A 24,180-nucleotide genomic window follows, 5' to 3' on the forward strand; every position below is an offset into this window, starting at 1 on the left:
AACCACACTGGATTTCACCACTGTTTTTAAAACTGTGGACTGTAACCTGTTAATGGATCTGGGAATCAATTTAATGGGTTGTACCAACATTTTGAAAAAATGAAATAGATTTTAATATATGAGGCCATATCATGATACATGTGTCATGTAACTTGCTTTGGATGTACAGTTGTGTACTCATTCACATGTAAAATTTATTTCTTACAGTGAGACTCAGACACAATGATAGCCAATGCTATTTACTATTATTATCTGGGAAAATAGTCCTAATGGTTAAGAGCACAGACTCTATAGACAGAATGCTTGGGCATTGTTTTCTTGCCTAACAAGTACCTTCTACTTTTATAGTCTTAATGAAAGTAATGCCGCATTTTCATACTTAACTTCATGATTGATTTTAATACCTTTTTAAATATTTGATTCTGTTATGTGAAGTATTTTAATGTGTTTTATTTTAGAGATTAGATGGATCAATAAAAGGGGAGCTGAGAAAACAAGCACTAGATCATTTTAATGCTGAAGGATCAGAGGTATGAATGCTTTTAAAACTAAATAATTTTAGTCATAATTTTAGTAAATTATTTTTGTCATTATTGTTTTTTTAAAAAAACATTGACTTTTTTAAAAAAAGTCTTGTTAGCTAGTTTTACTTTCTAAATGAGGTTTTAAAATCAGTATTTTATGTTAATCTGAAGAATTTTGCCCTTATCAATACTGTTTCAGCATAGAACAGTTAATTTGCTTCTAAATAAATTATCCCATTTTCATTTAAAATTCATTGTAGATTTGGTGTTCATTATTTCCATGTATATTTGTATTTTGGAATCCTGTTGATTGATTTTGCTAGAGGTTTTTGTATTTTATTAGTATTTTTTAAAACTATCTTTCAGTTTTATTGGTAAAATACTTTTAAATTCAAAAAACCAGTTGTAAAATTCTCTTGCTGATTATTCATATTCACGGTTCAGAAGAATTTAAAGTTGAGCCTATTTATAATTTCTTACAGGATTTCTGCTTTTTGCTTTCCACAAGAGCTGGAGGTCTAGGAATTAATTTAGCCTCTGCTGATACTGTTGTTATATTTGATTCTGATTGGAATCCACAAAATGATCTTCAGGCACAGGCTAGAGCTCATCGAATCGGGCAGAAGAAACAGGTATTTTTTATTTTGTTTATTTTGCTTTTAGAATCTTTTTTTATGATTAGTGTTTGGAAGTGATTTTGGTTTATTCTCCTGGAAACCTCATCGGAACACAGTCATGTTGCTCTTTAACATGTAAAATACTAAGGAACTCAGATTTACCAAAATCACCTGTAAGGTTTGACAGAATTGAGGTAACTATGCCAAAATAGGATCATGCCCTCTCTTTTAGTCAAGAGTGTTTACAACTGTAGAGTACAGTGTTTTTCATTCAATACATAAACCTTAAAATGTATTTACTTAATTTTAACTATTGAAAGAGATTTTGCTTAGTATATTACTACCTTTTAGTTAGCCTATATTTTATCCATTTGCCTATAAAATTCTTTATGCAAACAAGCCATTCTAAATTTGTAGTTTTTGTATTGCTCTCAGTAATAGGCCTTGAGAAAAACCATCTGTCATCATTCTGATGTGTTTGTTGTATTTTAATTGATTTACCGCCATCTAGGGCAGTGCTTCTCAAACTTCTTTAATGCAGAAGATATGAACGAGTAGCACAGAAGGACTTCACACATTTATATTAACCTTTAAAAATTTCGTATTTTCTATTTAAAAATGTATCCATCATTTTAAACTAAAAAAGTATTTTACCCAAATAATTCTCATAAAGCTATTTCATTGGGAATATAGTACACTTCTTTCTGTAATTTTTTAATACTCTGGAACAATGTTGTGCACCCTTAAGTGAAATCTTGTATTTAGAGTAGTAGTTCTTAACATCATCGGACCCAGTGACCCCTCTTTACAACAACTCTTTTTAGCAGCCCCTCTTCCTTGAACTGGATACATGAATTTGGAAGGTAATTTTAATGCCCTAACACCAATTTAGGTTTAAAAAAAAAACAGAGTTCTTTTTAAATATATATGTCTATATATTTTTTACACTTTTATTAATTTATTATTTATTTATTTATTTTTAAAATTTACATCCAAGTTAGTTAGCTTATAGTGCAACAATGATTTCAGGAGCAGATTCCTTAATACCTTAATACCTTATTACCCTTTTAGCCTACACCCGCCTCACACCCCTGCAGTAACCCTCTGTTCTCCGTATTTAAGAGTCTCTTATGTTTTGTACCCCTCCCTATTGTTATGTATTTTTGCTTCCCTTCCCTTATGTTCATCTGTTTTGTATCTTAAAGTCCTCAGATGAAGTCACATATTTGTCTTTGACTAATTTTGCTTAGCATAATACCCTCTGGTTCCATCCATGTAGTTACAAATGGCAAGATTTCATTCTTTTTGATTGCCGAGTAACACTCCATTGTGTATATATACCACATCTTCTTTATCCATTCATCCATCAATGGACATTTGGGCTCTTGCCCTACTTTGGCTGTTGTTGATAGTGCTGCTATAAACATTGGGGTGCATGTGCCTCTTCAAAACAGCATACCTGTATCCCTTGGATAAATACCTAGTAGTACAATTGGTGGGTCATGGTAGTTCTATTTTTAATTTTTTGAGGAACCTCCATATTGTTGTCCAGAGTGGCTGCACCAGTTTACATTCCCACCAGCAGTGCAAAAGAGATCCTCTCTCTCTCTGCATCCTCGCCAGCATCTATTGTTGCCTGAGTTGTTAATGTTAGCCATTCTGACAGGTGTGAGATGGTATCTCATTGTGGTTTTGATTTGTATTTCCCTGATGATGAGTGATGTGGAGCATTTTTTCATGTGTCGTTTGGCCATCTGGATGTCTTCTTTGAAGAAGTGTCTGTTCATGTCTTCTGCCCATTTCTTCATTGGATTGTTTGTTTTTTGGGTGTTGAGTTTGATAAGTTCTTTATATAGATTTTGGATATCAACCCTTTATCTGGTATGTCGTTTGCAAATATCTTTTCCCTATTCCATTGGTTGCCTTTTAGTTTTGCTGATTGTTTCCTTTGCTGTGCAGAGGTTCTTACTTTGATGAGGTTCCAGTAGTTCATTTTTACTTTTGTTTCCCTTGCCTCTGGAGACGCGTTGAGTAAGAAGTTGCTGCGGCCAAGGTCAAAGAGGTTTTTGCCTGCTTTCTCCTCGAGGATATTCATGACTCCCTGTCTTACATTTAGGTCTTTCATCCATTTTGAGTTTATTTTTGTGTGTGGTGTAGGAAAGTGGTCCAGGTTCATTTTTCTGCATTTCGCCTTCCAGTTTTCCCAGTGCCACTTGTGAAGAGACTATCTTTATTCCATTGGGTATTCTTTCCTGCTTTGTCAAAGGTTAGTTGGCCATGTTTGTAGATCCATTTCTGGGTTCTCTGTTCTGTCCTTTGATTGGAGTGTCTGTTTTTGTTACAGTACTGTACTGTCTTGATGATAACAGCTTTGTAATACAGCTTGAAGTCCAGGATTGTGATGCCTCCTGCTTTGGTTTTCTTTTTCAAGATTGCTTTGGCTATTCAGGGTCTTTTCTGGTTGCATACAAATTTTAGGATTGTTTTCTACCTCTGTGAAGAATGCTGGTGTTATTTTGATAGGGGTTGCATTGAATATGTAGATTGCCTTGGGTAGTATTGACATTTTAACAATATTTGTTCTTCCTACCCAGGAGCATGGAATATTTTTCCAATTTTTTGTGTCTTCTTCAATTTCTTTCATAAGCTTTCTATAGTTTTCAGTATATAGATTTTTCACCTCTTTGGTTCGGTTTATTCCTAGGTATTTTATGGGTTTTGTTGGAATTGTAAATGGGTTTAATTCCTTGATTTCTCTTTCTGGTGTTTCATTATTGGTGTATGGGAATGCAGCTGATTTCTGTGCATTGATTTTTACATCCTTCAACTCTCCTGAATTCATGGATCAGTTCTAGCAGTTTTTTTGGTGGAATCCTTTGAGGTTTCCATATAGAGTGTCATGTCATCTGCCAAGAGTGAAAGTTTGACCTCCTCCTGGCCGATTTGGATGCCTTTTATTTCTTTGTGTTGTCTGATTGCTGAGGCTAAGACTTCCAATACTATGCTGAATAACAGTGGTGAGAGTGGACATCCCTGTCTTGTTCTTGACCTTAGGGGGAAAGCTCTCAGTTTTTCCCTCTTGAGGATATTAGTGTTGGGTCTTTCATATATGCCTTTTATGATTTTGAGAAAGGATCCTTCTATCACTACTCTCTTGAGGGTTTTTATCAAGAAAAATGTTGTGTTTTGTCAAATGCTTTCTCTCCATCTGTTGAGAGGATCATGTGGTTCTTGTTCTTTCTTCTATTGATGTGATGAATCACATTGATTGTTTTGTGGATATTGAACCAGCCCTGCATCCCAGGTATAAATCCCACTTGATTGTGGTGAATAATTTTTTTAATGTACTGTTAGATCTAGTTGGCCAATTTCTTGTTGAGGATTTTTGCATCCATGTTCATCAGGGAAATTGGTCTATATTTCTCCTTCTTAGTGGGGTCTTTGTGTGGTTTTAGAATCAAGGTAATGCTGGCTTCATAGAAAGATCTTGGAAGTTTTCCTTCCATTTCTATTTTTTGGAACAGCTTCAAGAGAGTAGGTGTTAACTCTTCCTTAAATGTTTGGTAGAATTCCCCTGGGAAGCCGTCTGGCCCTGTACTCTTGTTTTTGGGGGGGAGTTTTTTGATTACTAATTGGATTTCTTTACTGGTTATGGGTCTGTTCAAATTTTCTATTTCTTCCTGTTTCAGTTTTGGTAGTTTTTATGTTTCTAGGAATTTGTCCATTTCATCCAGATTGTCCATTTTATTGGCGTATAATTGCTCATAATACTCTTATTATTGTTTGTATTTCTGGTGTGTTGGTTGTGATCTCTCTTTCCATTCTTGATTTTATTTATTTGGGTCCTTTCCTTTTTCTTTGCGATCAAACTGGCTAGGGGTTTATCAATTTCGTTAATTCTTTCAAAGAACCAGCTTCTGGTTTCATTGGATCTGTTCTAATGTGTTTTTTTGTTTGTTTGTTTGTTTTTTGGTTTCGGTAGCATTGATTTCTGCTCTAATCTTCATTATTTCCCGTCTTCTGCTGGTTTTGGGTTTTATTGGCTGTTCTTTTTCCAGCTCTTTAAGGTGTAAGATTAGGTTGTGTATCTGAGACCTTTCTTCCTTCTTTAGGAAGGCCTGGATTCTACATACTAATAATTTATCTGCACATTATAAGAGAGGGAAACTTGAAGTAGGAATAACATGCCAATGTAAATTACAGATTGTCATAGAGGAGATGGTGAGAAAATAAGGTAATCTCACAAGTGAGCTGGGCCTAATGTAGATGTGAATACTCAAAATAGACCTCTTTTATGAATGAGATGGGGAATAGTGATTAATTGCACTAAATAGCAGATACCTCCTATATCGAAATCCTCGACCATGGCTGAACTCACATTCTGTTTATACTTCTCAAACAACTACTTAAAGACTATTTAAAGGCCACCATATTTTCTAATAGGTGATAGAAAATAGAGGGTATTAGAAGAACCAGTTAGGCAAGATACTGTAGAAAGTTGTGTGGTAGACCTCTGGGAAGAATATCTGAATAAGATGGCAAAATAATGGTAACATGTATTTCTAACCATTATGTTACAAAACTGTGTAAAAACAAATGTGATATAAATATGGATATGTTTTAAAATATGATTTAATACATTAATTATTGTACATTTGTTTAATACATTATTTAATAACATTTAAAATATAAATGAATATATAAATACATTTTTATGATTTTGAGATGTTTTTAATTATTTCATAATTGATGCACTATGGTAAGATTCCTGTGCTTTTGTACCTGCTTTTTTGTTTTTTTGTAAATTCCACTTAACATACATTGTATTATTAGTTCCAAGTGTATAATATAGTGTGATTCACCACTTCCATACAGCACCCAGTGCTGATCACAAGTGCACTGCTTAGTTCCCATCACCTATTTAACCCATCTTCCCACCCCTTTCCCCTCTGGTAACCATCACTTTATTCTCTGTAGTTAAGAGTCTGTTTGTTTCTCTCTTTTTTTCCTCAATGATCATTTGTTTTATTTTTTAAATTCCACATATGAGTGAAATCATATGCATGTACCTGCCCTTTTTTTTTACTAGTATTTGGTTCTAAATCTGACACAGGTGTTTCATATTTCTTGTTAAATATTTCCATGCAAGAACTACAAAATGACTATAGATGAGCAATACAGGGGAGCTTTATTTGTGACACCAATACTATACACATTTGGAGATGATAACTTTGGTAGAGATCCAAATAAAACAGTGTCTAGTTATCTGCTGATTCATGCAATAGTTGCACTGCTGAAAAAAACTATAATGTTCATTTAAACTCTTATTTACATTGAAATAGAGGGTGAATTGAGACTCAAGATAATTTTAAAAGTTTTGAAAAATCATTTGAAAGAAAAGACTCAGGATAGTTTTTCTTTGTGTCTGAATGTACAATTTAGTGCAGAGGGTCTAGTGTCCCAGGTCACTGTGTTCTTAAGTACTCGTAAGCCCACCTAATCATTGCAAAAGCTACAATGTTCCTATATATTTTCAAAATATCCCTTTGGGTGCTATTTGATACAGAACTGCTAACCTTGAGAAATAGGGCAAATTACTGCACATCAATTTTTGTGTATTTTGGAAGTCTTCGTTTTATGGCAGGATTTCATCATTAACCTGGGGTATGGTTCATAGAATTTTGAACTATGTGGAATATGAAACATTAATTAGAATTAAGGAAACAGGTAGAAATTGTTATAAATTTACCACTTTTTTTCCTTCTCAGCTAAAAGATAAAAATTACTGTTATCCCTTTAAAAAAATAAAAAGCAAATAAAATCTGTTCAAAATGCAAGAAGTATACAACCATAAAATACTCTTTAAATTGAAGAAATTTAGCTTTTATATATATTGTTATATATTTTTTAATTTTTGACTAGTGAAAATTTCACATAGTATGAGCTTCACTTTATGTACAGTATTTGGGTATTTCGCATTAGCAAAACAAATCCTTTTTGCTACATTGTATTTTCATTGTGTGTATCTTTACAGGTGAATATTTATCGTCTAGTTACGAAGGGATCAGTTGAAGAGGATATTCTTGAAAGGGCCAAAAAGAAGATGGTTTTAGATCATCTTGTGATTCAGAGAATGGACACAACTGGGAAGACAGTACTACATACAGGTTCTGCCCCGTCAAGGTAGTTACCTTAATATATTTTTAAAAAGTCATTTTATAATCGTACTGTACTCATTTTCCTGAAATGTTACATGCTATAAGCAGATCTTTGAAGCACTATGTTTAGTATTGTGATTTTTTAATTTTTTAAAGCATTGGAGTAATTTCTAGTCAAAGGCACATGTTCATTACTGGTTTTTATCACTCAAATTTTGTTAAGTCTTGGAAGAAATTCCTTTAATTTCCAGGTTTCAAGTACTTTACTTTTAAAATAAGTAAACTAAAAATATTTCACCTAACTCTGTCATATAACTTCCATAGAGTTGACTGTGTCAATAATTAATAAAAGTGCAACATAAATGTTAAATTGTTAACTGTTAGTAGTATTAAGCATTTTTGTTTTTCTTGGTTTTAGTTCTACTCCTTTCAATAAAGAAGAATTATCAGCCATCTTAAAGTTTGGTGCTGAGGAACTTTTTAAGGAACCTGAAGGAGAAGAACAAGAGCCCCAGGTTAAAAAAAATATATATATATATATGACATTACTTTAAACTATAAGCATAAGGTGTATTTACTTTAAAATATATTAAAGTATACTTAATAAAGATTTCTTTCTAATTACAGGAAATGGATATAGATGAAATCTTGAAGAGGGCTGAAACTCATGAAAATGAACCAGGCCCTTTAACTGTAGGAGATGAATTGCTTTCCCAGTTCAAGGTAGATTTTCTTTCTTTTTTATTTTTCTTTGTAATTATTTCAGTTGATAGTGATTATTTTTTTGTCATTACGTGTTTTCTTAAAACCTCTTTAAGCACAATCAGCAAGTGCTTAACATTTTTGTTTTAAAATTTGGTATGGTGTATGAAAACTTTTCTCCCTTATACTGACAAAGCAGTAGCAGCTTGATGTGGAAAGGACCAAATTGTATATGAATAGATACATTTAGTGGAATGAGGAGGGCAGTTATTTCCTAATTAGCATGTAAAAAAATGCTTGGCAAATAGCAGGTCTTCAAGTATTTGGGCAAATGAGGGAACGTGGTATCTCTAAATTTAGATTTCTGTGACCAAAGGCTTTTAGCTACTGTTTGTTGGAGTAGTTCTGCAGTTTTTGACATTAGATTAAATTAAGCATTATCACAACTAAGAAGATCCAAGTTAATCAGTCCAAGTAAGCAATGAGCTCCTGTTAGTACTTATAAATACTCCTGGTTTCATGAGAGCTAAAAAGGTTGCAAGCAGTCCTAAAGCGGCAGAAGTCAACCAACCTCACAGAGTAAGTTGTATGCCACTTTAGTATGAAGAAGCAGTTCCTCTATAGCCATTTTCAACAAATTGAAGTTTTTCAAATGGCGAGGGTTTTTTTTTGTTTTTTTGTTTGTTTTAATTTCTTTTGTGTGTGTGTGTTTATTTTTGAGAGAGAGAGCAGCAAGCAGGGCAGGGTCAGAGAGAGAGAGACAGAATCCGAAGCAGGCTCCAGGCTCTGAGCTGTCAGCACAGACCCTGATGTGGGGCTTGAACCCATGGACCATGAGATCATGACCTGAGCCAAAGTCAGACGCTTAACCAACTGAGCCACACAGGCGCCCCCACAAACTGGAGGTTTTAAGGAGCAGTCCAGTTTGTGTCATTTGTTCATTCACCAGTTATTTATTGAGCACCTGTAGTGTGGCATGCACCAGGGACATAGCAATGAATAAAAACTTTTTTAATTTTAGTGAATCACTCTGGCTGCAGTGTGGAGGATATACTATAATGGAACAAGAATTAAAAGCAAGGTGATAAGTTAGAAGACTATTCTTTAATCTTGAGAAATAAACGTTTCTGGAACCAGTACTCATTCTGGTGTGATGAACTCTACATTAAGTTATACTGTTTGGTTTTAATTTGACTAACTGGCAGTCTGAAAAAAATGTCACTGATAAGCTAACCAAAATACAGATTATTTTTACACCAGTGAGTTGATACTCATACTGCTGACTTTAGGATTTTCATCACACTTAAATAATAGACATGAGAAATGAACACTATTTGTGCAGTGTTATTCCTTACACAGGGTGAGCATAGGTTCTTTCATCTAGCTTCTGTAAGTTTTAATGTTCCACTATTGGCAGTTAGCTTTAATGAGTGCTTTCTGTGTACCAGTCTTCATAGTTCTTTAAATGTATTCTCTCATTTAATCTTCACAGAGTTAGTGAGCTCTTTTTATCCTTTTTTTTAAGAGATGAAGAAACTAGGAACCTAAGTAAGTTTATGGACTCAGAGCTCTTTGTGTTTTGTTAGCTCTTTGTACTATTTATTATGATCCTAAAAATAAGAATATTGTATTGTCTACAGCACTTTGTAATACATGCATTGGTGTGGTATTTTCTGCAGAAGATGATTAGCATGTTACTATACATTATTTTGTTATTCTTTTAACTAATTTTGTTGAGCAGCAGGACAAAAGAGAATCATTCATGGAAGAGATTTCTTACAAGTCTTTTGGTTTGATCTACTTTGACCTAATAAAGAAATCATAATAAAGAACTTAGTTTAGCAGGTAATTTTGGTTCAATCCATAGTCATATTCATTATCCTGAGGATATTTAAGTTTTATTGTCTTGTTCTGGCATGTCACTTCCTCTTCTCTGAAATGTAAAATGTAATTTAAGGATGAGTTCTTCTTTAATGCTTACTGTTTCTTAAAATTCTGGAATTTAAGGTTGCCAACTTTTCAAATATGGATGAGGATGACATTGAGTTGGAACCAGAAAGAAATTCAAAGAATTGGGAGGAAATAATTCCTGAAGATCAACGAAGACGATTAGAAGAGGAAGAAAGACAAAAGGAACTTGAAGAAATTTATATGCTCCCAAGAATGAGAAACTGTGCAAAACAGGTGACATTTTAATCTAAAATATATGTCTGTTGATGTAAGAGTAGTCATATCTGGGCTGATCTGGTTTTGTTAATAAGGCATACTGGTCCATCCTTTTCTTCTTTTGTAAGTGTTTTCATCTGATTTGATAATTTTTGCCTTATAAAATGAGTTGGAAGGTATTCTCTCCTCTTCTGGTTTTGAGAAGAGTTTGTATAGAATTGGTATTCTTCACTAAATGTTTGGCACTATTTGTCAGGGAAACCTGCCTACATCCCAGGAAGAAATGGAGCCAAATAACATGTGTTTGGTTTGAAAGTGCCCATATACAGTTTCTTATTAGTGATTATTTCTGCCAACCCCAAAACGATCTCCTTTTATGGTACATGGGAAGCATAGCATTATATTACATCTTGTCAAAGTATGAAAGGAGGGTAGAATGAGTGAGAACTGTATACCAAGCTTGACTTTGAATTAGCTTCAGCATATTAGGGGTTCAGAATATGCACTGTGACTGTGGAAAGACTCCAAAGACTTATTAGAAAGTATGTTTTGATGTTTCTGTTAAATAATGGATGTTATAAATAAATAGTTACTTTAATTTTCATTTGAAAAAATTAGCAGTGAGGTTCTGTAATTCTGTGTTTATGTTATTTGATTAATTGCTTGTTGATAATTTTTCTCATATTTTTACCGAAGGACAATCTTGTATTTTCCTGCTGATTTATGATAATGTTTTAAAAAAACATTAGGGCTGTTACTAACTCTTTGCCATTAACCTGCCATGTTTTTCTCTGTTTTATTTGCTTTTTAATATTATTTATAGGAAATTTTTGATATACAGACCACATTTGAATTTGTTCTGTTGATCTTTTGTAGTGTTTTCTTTGCTCTTACCATAGAAGCTGCCTTTAAGCTTCGGTAAATTTTTGTTTTCAATTCCAGATTAGTTTTAATGGAAGTGAAGGGAGGCGCAGTAGAAGTAGGAGATATTCTGGATCTGATAGTGACTCGATCTCAGAAAGGAAAAGGCCAAAGAAACGTGGAAGACCACGGACTATCCCTCGGGAGACTATCAAAGGATTTAGTGATGCAGAAATTCGGCGGTAAGATGACATAAGACTATTTTACTTCAACTTGATTTTTTTAGAAGGTGAAATAAAATATACAAATCCCATATTTTCAAAGATTAAAATGAAAGTTTTAGAGGAGGCAAATATATGATTGTGCAGGGATTAGATGATTCTGGTTTTGGGTGTTCATTATAGCTATGAAAAATAAAGTTTGATTATCTAGTCTCTGCATGTTATTTATTGTTAGTCTATTTAGACTGCTACATTTTTTTGCTTTTACTAATCTGGTTCAGAATAGTGGCCCTATTGAATAATGTATATTTTAGTACATTCGATTTGTTTATTAAAATTTCTCACTGCATTTATGATTCCCAGCGTTACTATTTTTATGTGAGAATACTTTAGTTCCATATTTTTCTAGTTTTCTTTAACACTGAGATTTGTCTTTTGAAAGTAACAATGTTAAAAGTATTTCTGATATGTCCAGGTAGGAATTGAGGTAAGATAGTCATGTAGGATAAATTGTAGTTCTCTTTCAAAATACGCGTTTCTTTATACACGTTTATTTAAGGGGAACGGGATAACAGCCAACTTTTGTTTATGTCAATTTTTGCTTATGAAATTTGTGAAAAGGTTGCTCATTGCTGTATTTTGGGAGTTTGTTGTTTCTTTCAAGTCATTGTAACTCTTTTCTTTTAAACCATAGACCTGACTGATAAAGTTCTTCCTCCTTCTTTCTACCAGAAAACTAAATATATTGTTAGATTTTATTAAGAGTACTTTTATGACCACCTGATTTGCTGGACTTTCTGTCTTTAGTTGAAGAACATTTCAGCTTCTACTTTTCCTGGATATTTTCCCTCATCCATCAACCACTTGGGTAGCTTTGTTCTTAAGTAAAATTTTTATTTTCCATTGTTGGTATAATACCATACATCTGAGTTAAAGGTATTATTCAGAAAACAGTACTTGGAATTTGAGGAGGAGTAGTATGATTGATAATTTGGGAGACACTTCCTGTGGTAGCCTTGAACTTGTCTTGTGAAAACAATAAAGTAATTTCTAAAATAAAATTTAGCTTCTATTGTTTTATTTATATTGGTTTCTGAACATCATCCTGGGTGTAAAAATATGTCTTGTCTTACTTGGTATATCTTAATGTTTTAACATTTTTGTCTTTAGCATAGTTTATTCATTTGTGTTGGTAGTAAACAGTACCTTGAATTAATTTTTGAACTAACAAGTATTTTCTTATTTCTGTATATTTACAAATCTATTTTTTAATGGATAGTGAAGCCCACATTTAAACCAAACAATTATTTTCTGTTAGGTTTATCAAGAGTTACAAGAAGTTTGGTGGCCCTCTGGAAAGGTAAACATGTTTGTCATTCTCATAGAATTACATGTGGGTTACATGCCGTCAGCTTTATTTACTTATGCTAATACTCACTTTAGCTACTTTGTTAAATTTGCTTTAAAAGTCATTTACAAAGTCTGTAGAAAGCAAATTTCAAGTAGACTTTTAAAAAGATTTTTATATTCTCAATTCCTTCTAGTCTCTAAAATTTTATCTACAAATGAAGTTTTCTTTAAAATACATAGATCTATAAAATACTCAACATTTTTTTAATACTCATTGTTTTCATAATTGTACTTTGCATATGCTTTTATCCCTTTTTTTTCCATCACAAACATGAAAAGCAGATTTATCCTTCCAGAAGGTGAGCTGCTAATTTCAGTCTTTTGACTTAAAGACCAGTTCTGTTGCCCTACTAGGGAAATTTTCTTAAGTTTCCCTAATTAGAGTTCCTTCTTATACCAGCTATTAAAATTCAGATTATCAGGACAGGTTTTTTTTTTTTTTTTTTTTTTTTAAGTTAATGGTTAATCTCAGTAATTGTTGGTGATTTGAATATTCTTTGACCTTTGGTTGTGGCTAACCCACTGTCTGAATATACAGTGGCAAAGACTCAAATTGGCTTAGTTCTATTTTTTCTCTCTTAACCTCCATTTTAAAAGTATTTGTTTTGTTTTGAATATTTAGAGTACTATACTGTATTTATCGAAAAAAATCCAGATAACTGGACCTGCCCAGTTCAAGCTTGTGTTGTTTAAAGTTCATCTGTATTACAGTGCTTAACTGCTTTTGAATTTAATATTTGATTGGTTATTAAAAGCTTTTACAGAATTATTACATAATCTTCAATTTGAAGCATACCATTCTGTAATGAATTGGTTAACTGTATTATTCTTGAATATATAAATGAATTGTTTCCCTGCCAAATATTTTAACATTTAAAAAAATTTTTTTTTTTTATTGTATTTTTTTTTTTAATGTATCTTGTGCCAGTTATCTGAACCAGAATTTGTAGGGCATGGAAAGTGACTTGTAGAGCTTGAGATAAAGTGAAACTTAGTCTCCCTTAAATGGTGCCACTTTATTCTGCATGTTTACCTGAGAATTATATTATTTCATTAACAGATTAGATGCAATTGCTCGGGATGCTGAATTAGTTGATAAGTCAGAGACCGACCTCAGACGACTAGGAGAATTGGTACATAACGGTTGCATTAAAGCTCTAAAGGATAATTCTTCAGGAACAGAACGAACAGGTAATATTAAAGTGAGAATGATTTAAAGGGAGGTAAATAGAAGTTTCAAATTATGCTTTTATTGAGTTTGGTATGTATTATATCTTAGCTACCTATTCATCACTCTTGAAAGATGCTTTAAAAAACAAAGCAGGACCATTCCTGGGTAATAGGAAATGGGTAATAGAATTGTATTACTGAAACCAATAGAGTTTGTCTTTCTGTCTGGTATATTCTAGCTGGTAGGTAGCATTAGGTGTTACTGTATTTTTTGTATATAAATGGCTAGGAAAAGATAGTGTACATGTATAATATTGTTTTGGGGTATAATTACTTCATTATGCTTATTTTGTAATTTACCTAAATGAAAATATTTAGATAAGATTTAGTAATAAAATGTACTGGAAAAAATCATGCTAGAACTCTATTTAGAAGGTGACAGCATTAATAGATTGAAGTATCTTGTGCAATTGATAAAACAATTAAGAAATGCTTTCTGTGAAATGCTTTCTGTGAATTCACATCTGCTATAATGTAAGTACTAGTATGTACTGAAAAATCTTGTAGTGAATTTAGAGTTTGCCAACAAGTGCCCCCTCCCAATAATATAAACAGGTAAAATGAATTGATTAGCTAAATAAGTAATGCTTATTAATATACATCATAGTGTATCTTGCTTAGAATTGTATATTTCATACTTTTTTATGTCTTAAAAAAAATTAAGGTGGTAGACTTGGAAAAGTGAAGGGTCCAACATTCCGAATATCAGGAGTACAGGTGAATGCCAAGCTCGTCATCTCCCATGAAGAAGAATTGATACCATTGCATAAATCCATTCCTTCAGATCCAGAAGAAAGAAAACAGTGAGTTACTTACTATACCCATTATAAAATATTTATTGTTAATAATTCAGCTGTGTATGGATGTTCAAAATGTTTTTTTATGTCACTGGCTAGCTTGAATGAAATGTTTTTAAAGATAAAGTAAAGCATAGTATTTTGAAGTTCTAATAATTTAAATATGTTTTTCAAAATTTTAATATGGCAGTTATAAACTTGACAGTGGTTATTAACTTTGTTATTAGGTATACTATCCCATGCCATACAAAGGCAGCTCATTTTGATATAGACTGGGGCAAAGAAGATGATTCCAATTTGTTAATTGGTATCTACGAATATGGATATGGAAGCTGGGAAATGATTAAAATGGATCCTGACCTCAGTCTAACACACAAGGTACTTAAATATTTGTTTCTGTTGACCATTGATGTTAGATTTTTGCTTTTAAATTATGTTAGAAATTAATTAGACTGATGGGAAACCAAGGCCCTAACGAGCTGTATGACCTTGGCTTCTTGGTTTTCATGAAGGGGTTGAATTTAAATGATGTGAGATTTTGCTTTACCTCTAAAATTATATACTTGTTACTAAGGCATAGGTATATTTTTCTTCATAGCATTAAGTTTAAACCTCTAATTCCATCATTATCTTATTTTTAGCAAAAAAATGATTCTGAAATATTTTATAATTTTTTGCTAAAATCAAACAATATTTAGGGATTTTGGTGATTTGATACTACCCTAGTAGCTAAAATCATTTCTTTGCCTAAACTGGAAAACAGGGGAAGCATTGCCTTATCTTTTTATCTTATTTAAATTATATTTTTATATTTTACTTTTTCACAGACAGAGGGGAACCTTTTGATATTGGTGCTGTGTCATTTGTTGCCTGTGAGGCCAAACTTAAAATAGTTTAAAATCCCACTGTGGATATTTTCTCAAGGTGCATGCTTTGGGTCACCTTAAATAGATGATAACATTGTTCTAGGACTCTTTGTATACTGTACAGTTAAATGTACTGTTATTGAGAAAGGAAGGATATCTAAGAATACTGTAATGTTTAATAACACTGAATGCTAAATACACTTGTATATTGGAAAAGAAATTTTTAACCTCACACTTTGTATTATTATTTTGAATGTAGGCATTTTTTTTTCATGTATTTATTTAGAACTTATTCCCAGGCAAATTAAATCTTTGCTGTGGCGCAGGTATATAAAAATGTATTTTGCACTCTTAGTTGTTTAATGCCCATAAATTTTAACAGTTGTAACCTGTCAGTAAATTATATGTATTTCTTTCAATGAGTGAGAATTTTTTAGGCAGTAACATTTTCATGTAATTTATTAAGAACAACCTGAGAAAGTTAATTTCTTTCAGATTCTTCCAGATGATCCTGATAAAAAACCACAAGCAAAGCAGTTGCAGACACGTGCAGACTACCTCATCAAATTACTTAGTAAAGATCTTGCAAGAAAAGAAGCTCAGAGACTTTCTGGTGCAGTAAGTTAAAACTTAGTGCTTGAGAGCAATTTACTTTTCAGTAAGTGTAGTTTAGTGATAGCCCTAGACATCTGAGTCTAATATGACCTTACAAGTGTATTTTTCTATATTTTAGTAGCTTTAATTGTATATGGTGATATTTGCCTTCAGTTGTCTCTGTATTTCTTTTAAAACTGGTAAGTCTTTCAGAAGTAGGATCCTGGGTTGTGTGTGTGTGTGTGTATGTGTGTGTTTCCTGGTGTTTGGATAGGTGGTGGGGGCAACTTGTTTAGAGAGGAGTAATTTTTGAGAGGTCGGGCCTCTATGACTATTTTATTTGGTGTTATTGGAGAGCTAAAGGTACAGCATTAAAGGTCACAGAGCTTATTTATGAGAGGGGTTCAGAAGAGTAGGAAAAATACACTGAAAGAGAGGTCATTGGAAACAGTCTTTACAATTTACATTATAATCACAATGTGATTATATAATTACATTGTGTAAAATAATTTTTATGTAAAATAATTTTAATGCTATCTCTGTTAGGATCAAATTTAGTTGAAGATAATTGTAAATTAGGAAGGTGAAAAACCTTCCATTTTTTTCAACTTCCACTTTGCTTTAATTCTTTTTTAAAGGAATAATTATAGTTAGTATCAGTTACTCATGATAATATGTACTTGACTCATTAAATTATGTCAGTTTTGTTGACTTTCTAAGATTGGTGTAACTTATTACCAATAGACCAAGGATTGGGTAGGAATATGTATTAACTTTTAAGATTTACTACTTAAGGAATTTTTTAAAATTGAATCTCTGGAGTTGGTTAGAATAAAATAATTATTTTTAGGGAGGTTCAAAGAGGAGAAAAGCAAGAGCTAAGAAGAATAAAGCATTGAAGTCTATAAAAGTGAAAGAAGAAATAAAGAGTGATTCTTCACCCTTGCCCTCAGAGAAGTCTGATGAAGATGATGATAAGGTAAGAATGTGTTTTGGAAGAACAGCCTTTTTGTATTAGAAAGGGAACATAACGTGTTTTAGTATACTTGCCATTTAAAAATTGAACTAAGACCTAAAATTTTACATTTAGGTACTGAAGTTCATTTTGTGTAGTTTATTACATAGTCTCACATGCAGAACAGAATTCTACTTGTCCCATAGAATGTCACTAAGAGGGATAGAGCAAAGGTTCTTCCTTTTCAGAGGTTTGCCATTTAAATGAGGTTCTGTCTCCTTTAATTTTATTTTGAATGGGACTGGCTTACTTTAGTTTTTATAGGAAGGTTGAACATTGCATGTATCATTATTAATGGGATTCTGGGTTATTTCTTTCCGAATCCACATACATGCAATCCATAGTCATACAAAGAAAGAAATTAGTCTTTGTCAAGATTTGGTTAGTAATACATTGGCCATACTTGCACTTTTCAGGATGAGATCACTTCTGTGAAACATCCAAATAAAAAAATTAAAACAGAAAGAGACAGTGAAGAAAGACCTGAGCCAGATGTTTTTATAAAGAAGGAATCAGAAGAAAAGAGGGAAGCAAAAGAAAAAGAGAATAAAAGAGAACTTAAAAGGGAGATAAAAGAAAAAGAGGATAAGAAAGATTTAAAGGAAAAAGATTTTAAAGAGAAAAGAGAAAACAAAGTAAAAGAAGCTATACAGAAAGAAAAAGACATAAAGGAAGAAAAGGTATGCAAATCATAATGTAAAACTTAGAAAGTGACAAAATCAACATATTTACATTTTAGGAAAATAAACTGCCTATCAGCCCAAATTAGCCTGAATAAGTTCTTTAAAAATACATGTGGGTATCTAGAAGAGGAGAAAAATAGGTTTGGATCTGTTTTTTTAAATGCCTTACCTGTAGGGTAATGTTACACAGTAATTTATTTTTGGTTTCCCCAAATAAAATTGGGGAAAGATAAAGAGTATGGAATGTGAACAAGCAATTATAGAATAAAAAGATACATTAATTGTTTTCTGAAAGTGTTAATCATTTCACCTTTGTTGTTGCTGGATTTTTTTCCCCTTTTTCTTTAGTTGAGTGAATCCAAGTCTGATAGCAAGGAAAGATCCAAGAAATCTTCAGTGTCAGATGCTCCAGTTCATATCACAGCAAGTGGTGAACCAGTTCCCATATCTGAAGAATCTGAAGAGCTAGATCAGAAGACATTCAGCATTGTAAGTAGTAGACTTACTGGTTATTAGTAAGAATTCATATAATATTTTATTTTAATTGGCAGTTTTATCTTTTGGAGCTTTTAATTTAGAAATGTATTTGAATTGGGTAGTATTGCAGTTCAGATTGATAAAGGCAATAGATTTAAATTTTGAAAGTTATAAATGTACAATTAACTTGGAAAAACTTCTTATTAAAGACTTTAGGGAAAGTCATTTAAGGAATACTTAGAGTGAATTTTTTTCCCTTCAACTTCAGAATTTTAAAGTTTTCAGTTCCTGAACCTTTTATCTATATAAAACAGTGCTTCTTATCTACAGTAAATGACTAGCTATTTTCCCCCCAGTATTTTATAGGCCAGTATTCTTAGAAAGTATAGTTAAAAAAATAATAATTTCATTAGAGAAGTGAAAGTAAGGGAAAAATACACAAAATGTAATAAGCCCACTGGGGCTTATGACAGACATAAAATTGCACTGTCAAATTGATATGAAGGTTTCTAAAATTTCTGTACCTGTCCCCCATTGTGGACTAGTACAAGTTCATAGACCTTGAGTAACACTGGTCTAAAAAATACTGGTTTTACATGGTACCATGCTTTTATGTTCATCAAAGTCAGAGAGGAACTATCTTGGCCTTTTTCCAGATGATTTATTTACTGAATATAATCAGGAAACCAAAATAGTCTCAACTGTGAAATTAACTGTGATACAAATTTTGAGGAAAACTTTATAGTGAGGTTGCAGTGTGGAAAAACAGTTCGGTATAGTAATTGAATATACTGGCTCTGGAGCCAGTTCAAAAAGTAAGTATAATGATTAAATGAGTTAATACATGGAAAGTTTTTCAGCTAGTGCCTTTATTTTAAGAAATTGTTGTAGTGGATGTTGTTATTGAATATAGACATGCCATCAGATTGATAAAGGACTAAAAGAATCCAGATACAGAGCAAAATGAAGAAGGAGTAATACTGTTAGAAAAAAAAGACTGCATGATATGAGACCGGTACAAATTATCCTTGAATAAGAGACATGCTATTATTGGTAGCACCCAAAGTGAAAATTTATAGTCTGATATATAAATGTATATCTCATTGGGGCGCCTGGGTGACTTGGTAAAGCATCTGACTCTTGATCTCGAGGTCTTGATCTCGAGGTTGTGAGTTCAAGCCCTACACTGGGCACATCCCCTGGGCATGGAGCCTCCTCAGAAAGAAAGTATCATATTTATATATAGTTACGGTATGCACAAATACGTGTAAATATATATTCTTATAAGAAAGTATTTCCTCTTTAGGATCCCTAGAATCTGAATCTTTGGCACTGCTAAGGTGTAATCTTAAGTCAAGTTTATCGCTGGTATAAATTAAATGCTAGACTTGAAAGGTGGAAATTTTCACTTCTAAAATCACGTTTTTGTTTTACCTACTGTACCATTCTAGATTCCCCGGGTTAACTTCTTGTCCTGTTTTCTTCTACTTTGTATCCTAACTAGAGAAGGTTGATCAGTGAACCCATTTATTCATTCCTGCTAATTCCATGGCATGCCCTAATAGGGCTTCAAATATTATTCATGCACTTTAAGTATAATAGTTCCTACCATAGGTTTTTCTCCTTATTTTTGGCTGTTCACATCCCTCCAATCCCTAATAATATTGGAGACATTCAGATAAGCTACTCTTGTTCCTGTCTTCCATCTTACTTATTTGTACATATCTCTAGACTTTTCATTTCTGTGTCTTCAGGTTTACAGGCTGGCATTACTTAGCATCTTTTTAAGATTAATCTTTCTGTTTGTGACTTGGTTCTTCTTAACCTAGCGTATCCATTTTCTATTAATTTTTTATTTTAAACCCCTCTCTGTTGGGTAGAAATGGGAAGATAGATGGTGATGTGCTTTTGCTTTTCTGAGGTGAAAATGAACTCTTTGAACTGCTTCCTTTACCTGCTCGTTACTGAGTTTGGTGTAATTGCACCTCTCGCCTCTTTTCTTTGCCCACATTTCCTCCTTGGCTTTCTGACTTGTTCATGTAACTGCCTTAAAGGAAAATTTCCTGTTGTGCCCAATACATGAATTTCTTCTTCACTAACCTTCATAATTGATCTTAAAATCTCTTGTATTATGGAGATGAAGAATGGAATTATTTTAAACATGGACTCTGGAGCCAGAGCTTACATGATTACGATTTTACTACTGTATAAATTTTATTTGGGAATAGCTATAATTATAAATTTAATGGCCTTTTCTCAGTCTTCATTTTCCTTCACATCCTTGCCTAATTTAACATCTTATTTTGTGCCTTATTGATCTGTCTCCTAAATGTGAGTATAATTTAATAGTCAAGAATGAATACAGAGTTCCAGGTCAGACCTGGGTTTGCCAGATGTTATTTCAGTCTGAACTTCAGTTTCTTCAATAAAATAAATAGTATTGCAAAGGCCTACTACTGGAATCAAAAGAGGTGCCTTTTACACAACACACAGCTTCTGATACATAGTAAGTACTTTATAAATATTTATTACCATTGCTCCATTTCCCATCTTCAGGCCCTGGCCTTAGCGCATGGATTTCAGTCATGAATTCCTCCTTTTTTCTTATCCCCTCCCCCCGCCCCCCAATCAGTCAATGAACAAATGATACTGGACTAAGCAAATGATATTGGCTCTGCCATACTGCTTCAAGCTACAGCCATCTCTTCCCTGGATTCTTTCAACAGCTTCATAGCTGTTTTCACCATTCCCACTCTATCCCCTGCTATATACCCTTTTCGTTCCTCAATGCATACTCCCCACAGCAACCAGAGTGATAGTGACTATCAGGGAGGATAAAGTCACCCCTCTTATTTTTTACTTAAAATCCTTGAGTGGCTTTCCCTCTCACTCAGTATTAAAAGATTCATAATTATAGGCCAAAAGATGCTGCATCTGATTTATTACTCCCATCATCTCTGCTACTTCCCTCACTTAGTAGGTCCCAGCCACACTGTCATTTATACTGTTCCTTTGAACATAAAAATTTTAGAACTTCCTCTGCTCAAAATGGCTTACTCCTTCATGTTCTTTAGATGTCTGCTCAAACATCACTCTTCTCTGATACTGTATATGAAGTAGAAACCTCTCTACTTTTTCTTGCTTTCTTTTTCTTTATCACAGTTGTCACCATCCAACACATAGTCTATTTATTTATTGGCTGTTTTCTCCTACTAGAGTACAGGTTCCACAAAGGCAAGGTGTCTTTTTATTTACTGCTCTGTCTCCTGAGTCTAGGACAATGCTGAGAACAGGGTATGCAGTCGAATGACATACACTGAATGAATCATTTTCTAGCAGAATATAAACTACCAAAATTGAACAAGAAGCAGGAAATGTAGAGAACAGATACAGGAGTAATGCTAAAAATTAGAAAAAGATTTCTTAAAAAAAAAAAAAAAATCAGGCCTGGCTGAGTTCTAATTTTAAGTAAAAAATATTTGATTCTAATGTTATTTAAGTTATTCCTGACAAAAGTTGGATAAGTTCCAAATGATCTGGACAAATAGGTCAGTAAAACAGAATAAAATCCACAGAAACAATTCCACACATAATATAGACAGTTAATTTATAATAAGAGTGGCCCTTCCACAGCAACAATACAAGGATTTTTTTTTTTTTTTTTTTTTTTTTTTTAGTGTTTATTTATTTCTGAGAAACAGCACAAGTGGGACAGGGGCAGAGAGAGGGGGAGACAGAGAATCTGATGCAGGCTTTAGGCTCTGAGCTGTCAGCACCAAGCCCGACATGGGCTTGAACTCACTAAATATATTGTCTGTAATTGATCCATCCTTAACATTCCTGAACTAACCCAACTTTACTACTTGTAAATTATTAATTATTATTAATCATTGTTCATTTTAAATTTGCTTTACATGTTAATATATATTAATATATGTTAATATATGTAAATTAGTTTGCTTTTTTAGTGATATTTTCATTCTACTTTTGGTGTAAGGTTATAGTTTGTTTTGTTTTTTAAATCTTTTATTTATTTTTGAGAGAGAGCGAGATCGAGCAGGGGAGGAACAGAGAGAGAGAGAGAGAGAGAATATGAAACACATTCCAGGCTCTGAGCTGTCGGCACAGAGCCCAAAGTGGGGCTTGAACTCACAAACCTTGAGATTGTGACCTGAGCCAAAGTTGGATGCCCAACCAGATGAGTCACCCAGGCACCCCTGAGGTTATAGTTTTTATTGCACAAATTGTATTTTAACTGAATCATCAATTTTTGTTATATCCTCTTTTTATTAGCATGCTAGTGATATGTAGGGTAAGGAAAAAGGTTTCTATCAAGTATCCCCAACTCTTTGAGTAGCCAAAATATGGTAAGAGCAAAATTCATTAGTTACTTTGTTTTGTCCCAAAGGTTTAGAAGAATAGACAATTTATACTTATAGGTCAATTGATTTTAATAGTTTGACAGCATATTTTATTTTATAAAAGGTCCTCATATTTTTACATTTTGTTCTACATTAGAGTGAGTCTAGGGTATTAAGTTATAGTCTGAAATATTTTATTTTTTAACATTCTGTGTTTTAAGACTGCTTGATGATGATTGGGGCGCCTGGGTGGCTCAGTCAGATAAGCACCCAAGTCTTGGATTCAGCTCAGGTCATGATCTCAACCTTGTACTGTCAGCATGGAACCTGCTTGGGATTCTCGGTCGGTCGGTTGGTCTGTCTGTCTCTCTCTCTCTTTCTCTCGGCCCCTCCCCCACACAAGTGCACATTTTCTGTCTCTTTCTCTCTCGAAATAAACTTTAAAAAAAAAAAAAGACTGCTTCATGATGTGTTGCCGTGCAGAAAGTAACCATTTTTACAGAAGGTAAATTAATCCAAAGCTTTTACATGCACAAAGGTTGAATTTAAATGATAATGAAAAACCTTACTTTCTGAAGATAATCTGAGGGAAAAAAACCCTAATATTTAAGAGCTGTGAGGCGAGCTTTAATGCTTATTTTAACATCAAACAGTGCTATATTTACTCATATAGATATCATTGAAAGAAGTAGATCTTTGTTGAATTCTTGTTTTTAATACATGTTCTTATTTTCCCATTTTAAAGTGTAAAGAAAGAATGAGGCCTGTCAAAGCAGCTTTGAAACAACTTGATAGGCCTGAAAAAGGCCTTTCAGAAAGAGAACAACTGGAGCATACTAGACAGTGTTTAATAAAAATTGGAGACCATATCACAGAATGTCTGAAAGAGTATACAAATCCTGAACAAATCAAGCAGTGGAGAAAGTAAGTGATGTACTTTTCAGGAAGTGTTAATTTCCTAAATTGTAATTATGTAACCATCTAATTGTCTCATATTTCAATTTATTTTTCCTATTCTGAAGTTTAGATAACAAAATACTATTTAAAGAAGTAATCTGAAGGCGATTGTTTTCATTTTTTCCCTTTAAAGCTTTTTATTTATGAATGATTGCTTAATTCACATGATAAGGCACAGGTGGCACCTCTGTCATTAAGAAATAGTCAACATTGTTTCATTAAAATTCAGATTGCATTTTATTTTTAAAAATCTCTGCACTTCACCAAATTCTTCTTAGTAATATCTTTAGTTTGCAGTTCCAAATAAACAAATTTGTTACATAAATTTAGCAATTCATCTTCCAGGTGTGAGTATATAGCCTTGTAAGAATTAATATTCTCAAACAGTGTAAAATGCACACTTTTATTTTCCCTTTTATTTTAGAAGCAGCAGCACAGTTGATCTTAAAATTTTAAGTCTGAGCTGCTGTATTATACAAATCACTTAATGATTACCAGATCAGATCAGTGTTAAGCCAAACTGCAAGACAAGTTAGGAATA

The 24,180-nt window shown here is 33.0% G+C and overlaps 1 protein-coding gene across 2 annotated transcripts in view; it reads left to right on the plus strand.

Annotated features, from left to right (window-relative positions):
• CHD1 (chromodomain helicase DNA binding protein 1) overlaps positions 1-24,180 on the plus strand; it is a 75,230-nt gene that overhangs the window by 44,784 nt on the left and 6,266 nt on the right. Inside the window, exons 18-33 of one of the 2 annotated variants that reach the window (XM_053907184.1) lie at positions 459-530; positions 1,007-1,156; positions 7,176-7,324; positions 7,718-7,814; positions 7,927-8,022; positions 10,009-10,185; positions 11,110-11,270; positions 12,568-12,609; positions 13,720-13,850; positions 14,554-14,692; positions 14,914-15,064; positions 16,048-16,170; positions 16,997-17,125; positions 17,578-17,841; positions 18,193-18,333; positions 23,428-23,606. In XM_053907184.1, coding sequence (XP_053763159.1) covers positions 459-530; positions 1,007-1,156; positions 7,176-7,324; positions 7,718-7,814; positions 7,927-8,022; positions 10,009-10,185; positions 11,110-11,270; positions 12,568-12,609; positions 13,720-13,850; positions 14,554-14,692; positions 14,914-15,064; positions 16,048-16,170; positions 16,997-17,125; positions 17,578-17,841; positions 18,193-18,333; positions 23,428-23,606 — 2,201 coding nt within the window. The remainder of the gene's footprint in view (positions 1-458; positions 531-1,006; positions 1,157-7,175; positions 7,325-7,717; positions 7,815-7,926; positions 8,023-10,008; positions 10,186-11,109; positions 11,271-12,567; positions 12,610-13,719; positions 13,851-14,553; positions 14,693-14,913; positions 15,065-16,047; positions 16,171-16,996; positions 17,126-17,577; positions 17,842-18,192; positions 18,334-23,427; positions 23,607-24,180) is intronic. The other variant, XM_019450627.2, reaches the window with a different exon arrangement.

This window comes from Panthera pardus, unplaced genomic scaffold, assembly GCF_024362965.1.
Source record: "Panthera pardus isolate Hobbes unplaced genomic scaffold, ASM2436296v1 HiC_scaffold_2, whole genome shotgun sequence".
NCBI lineage: Eukaryota > Metazoa > Chordata > Mammalia > Carnivora > Felidae > Panthera > Panthera pardus.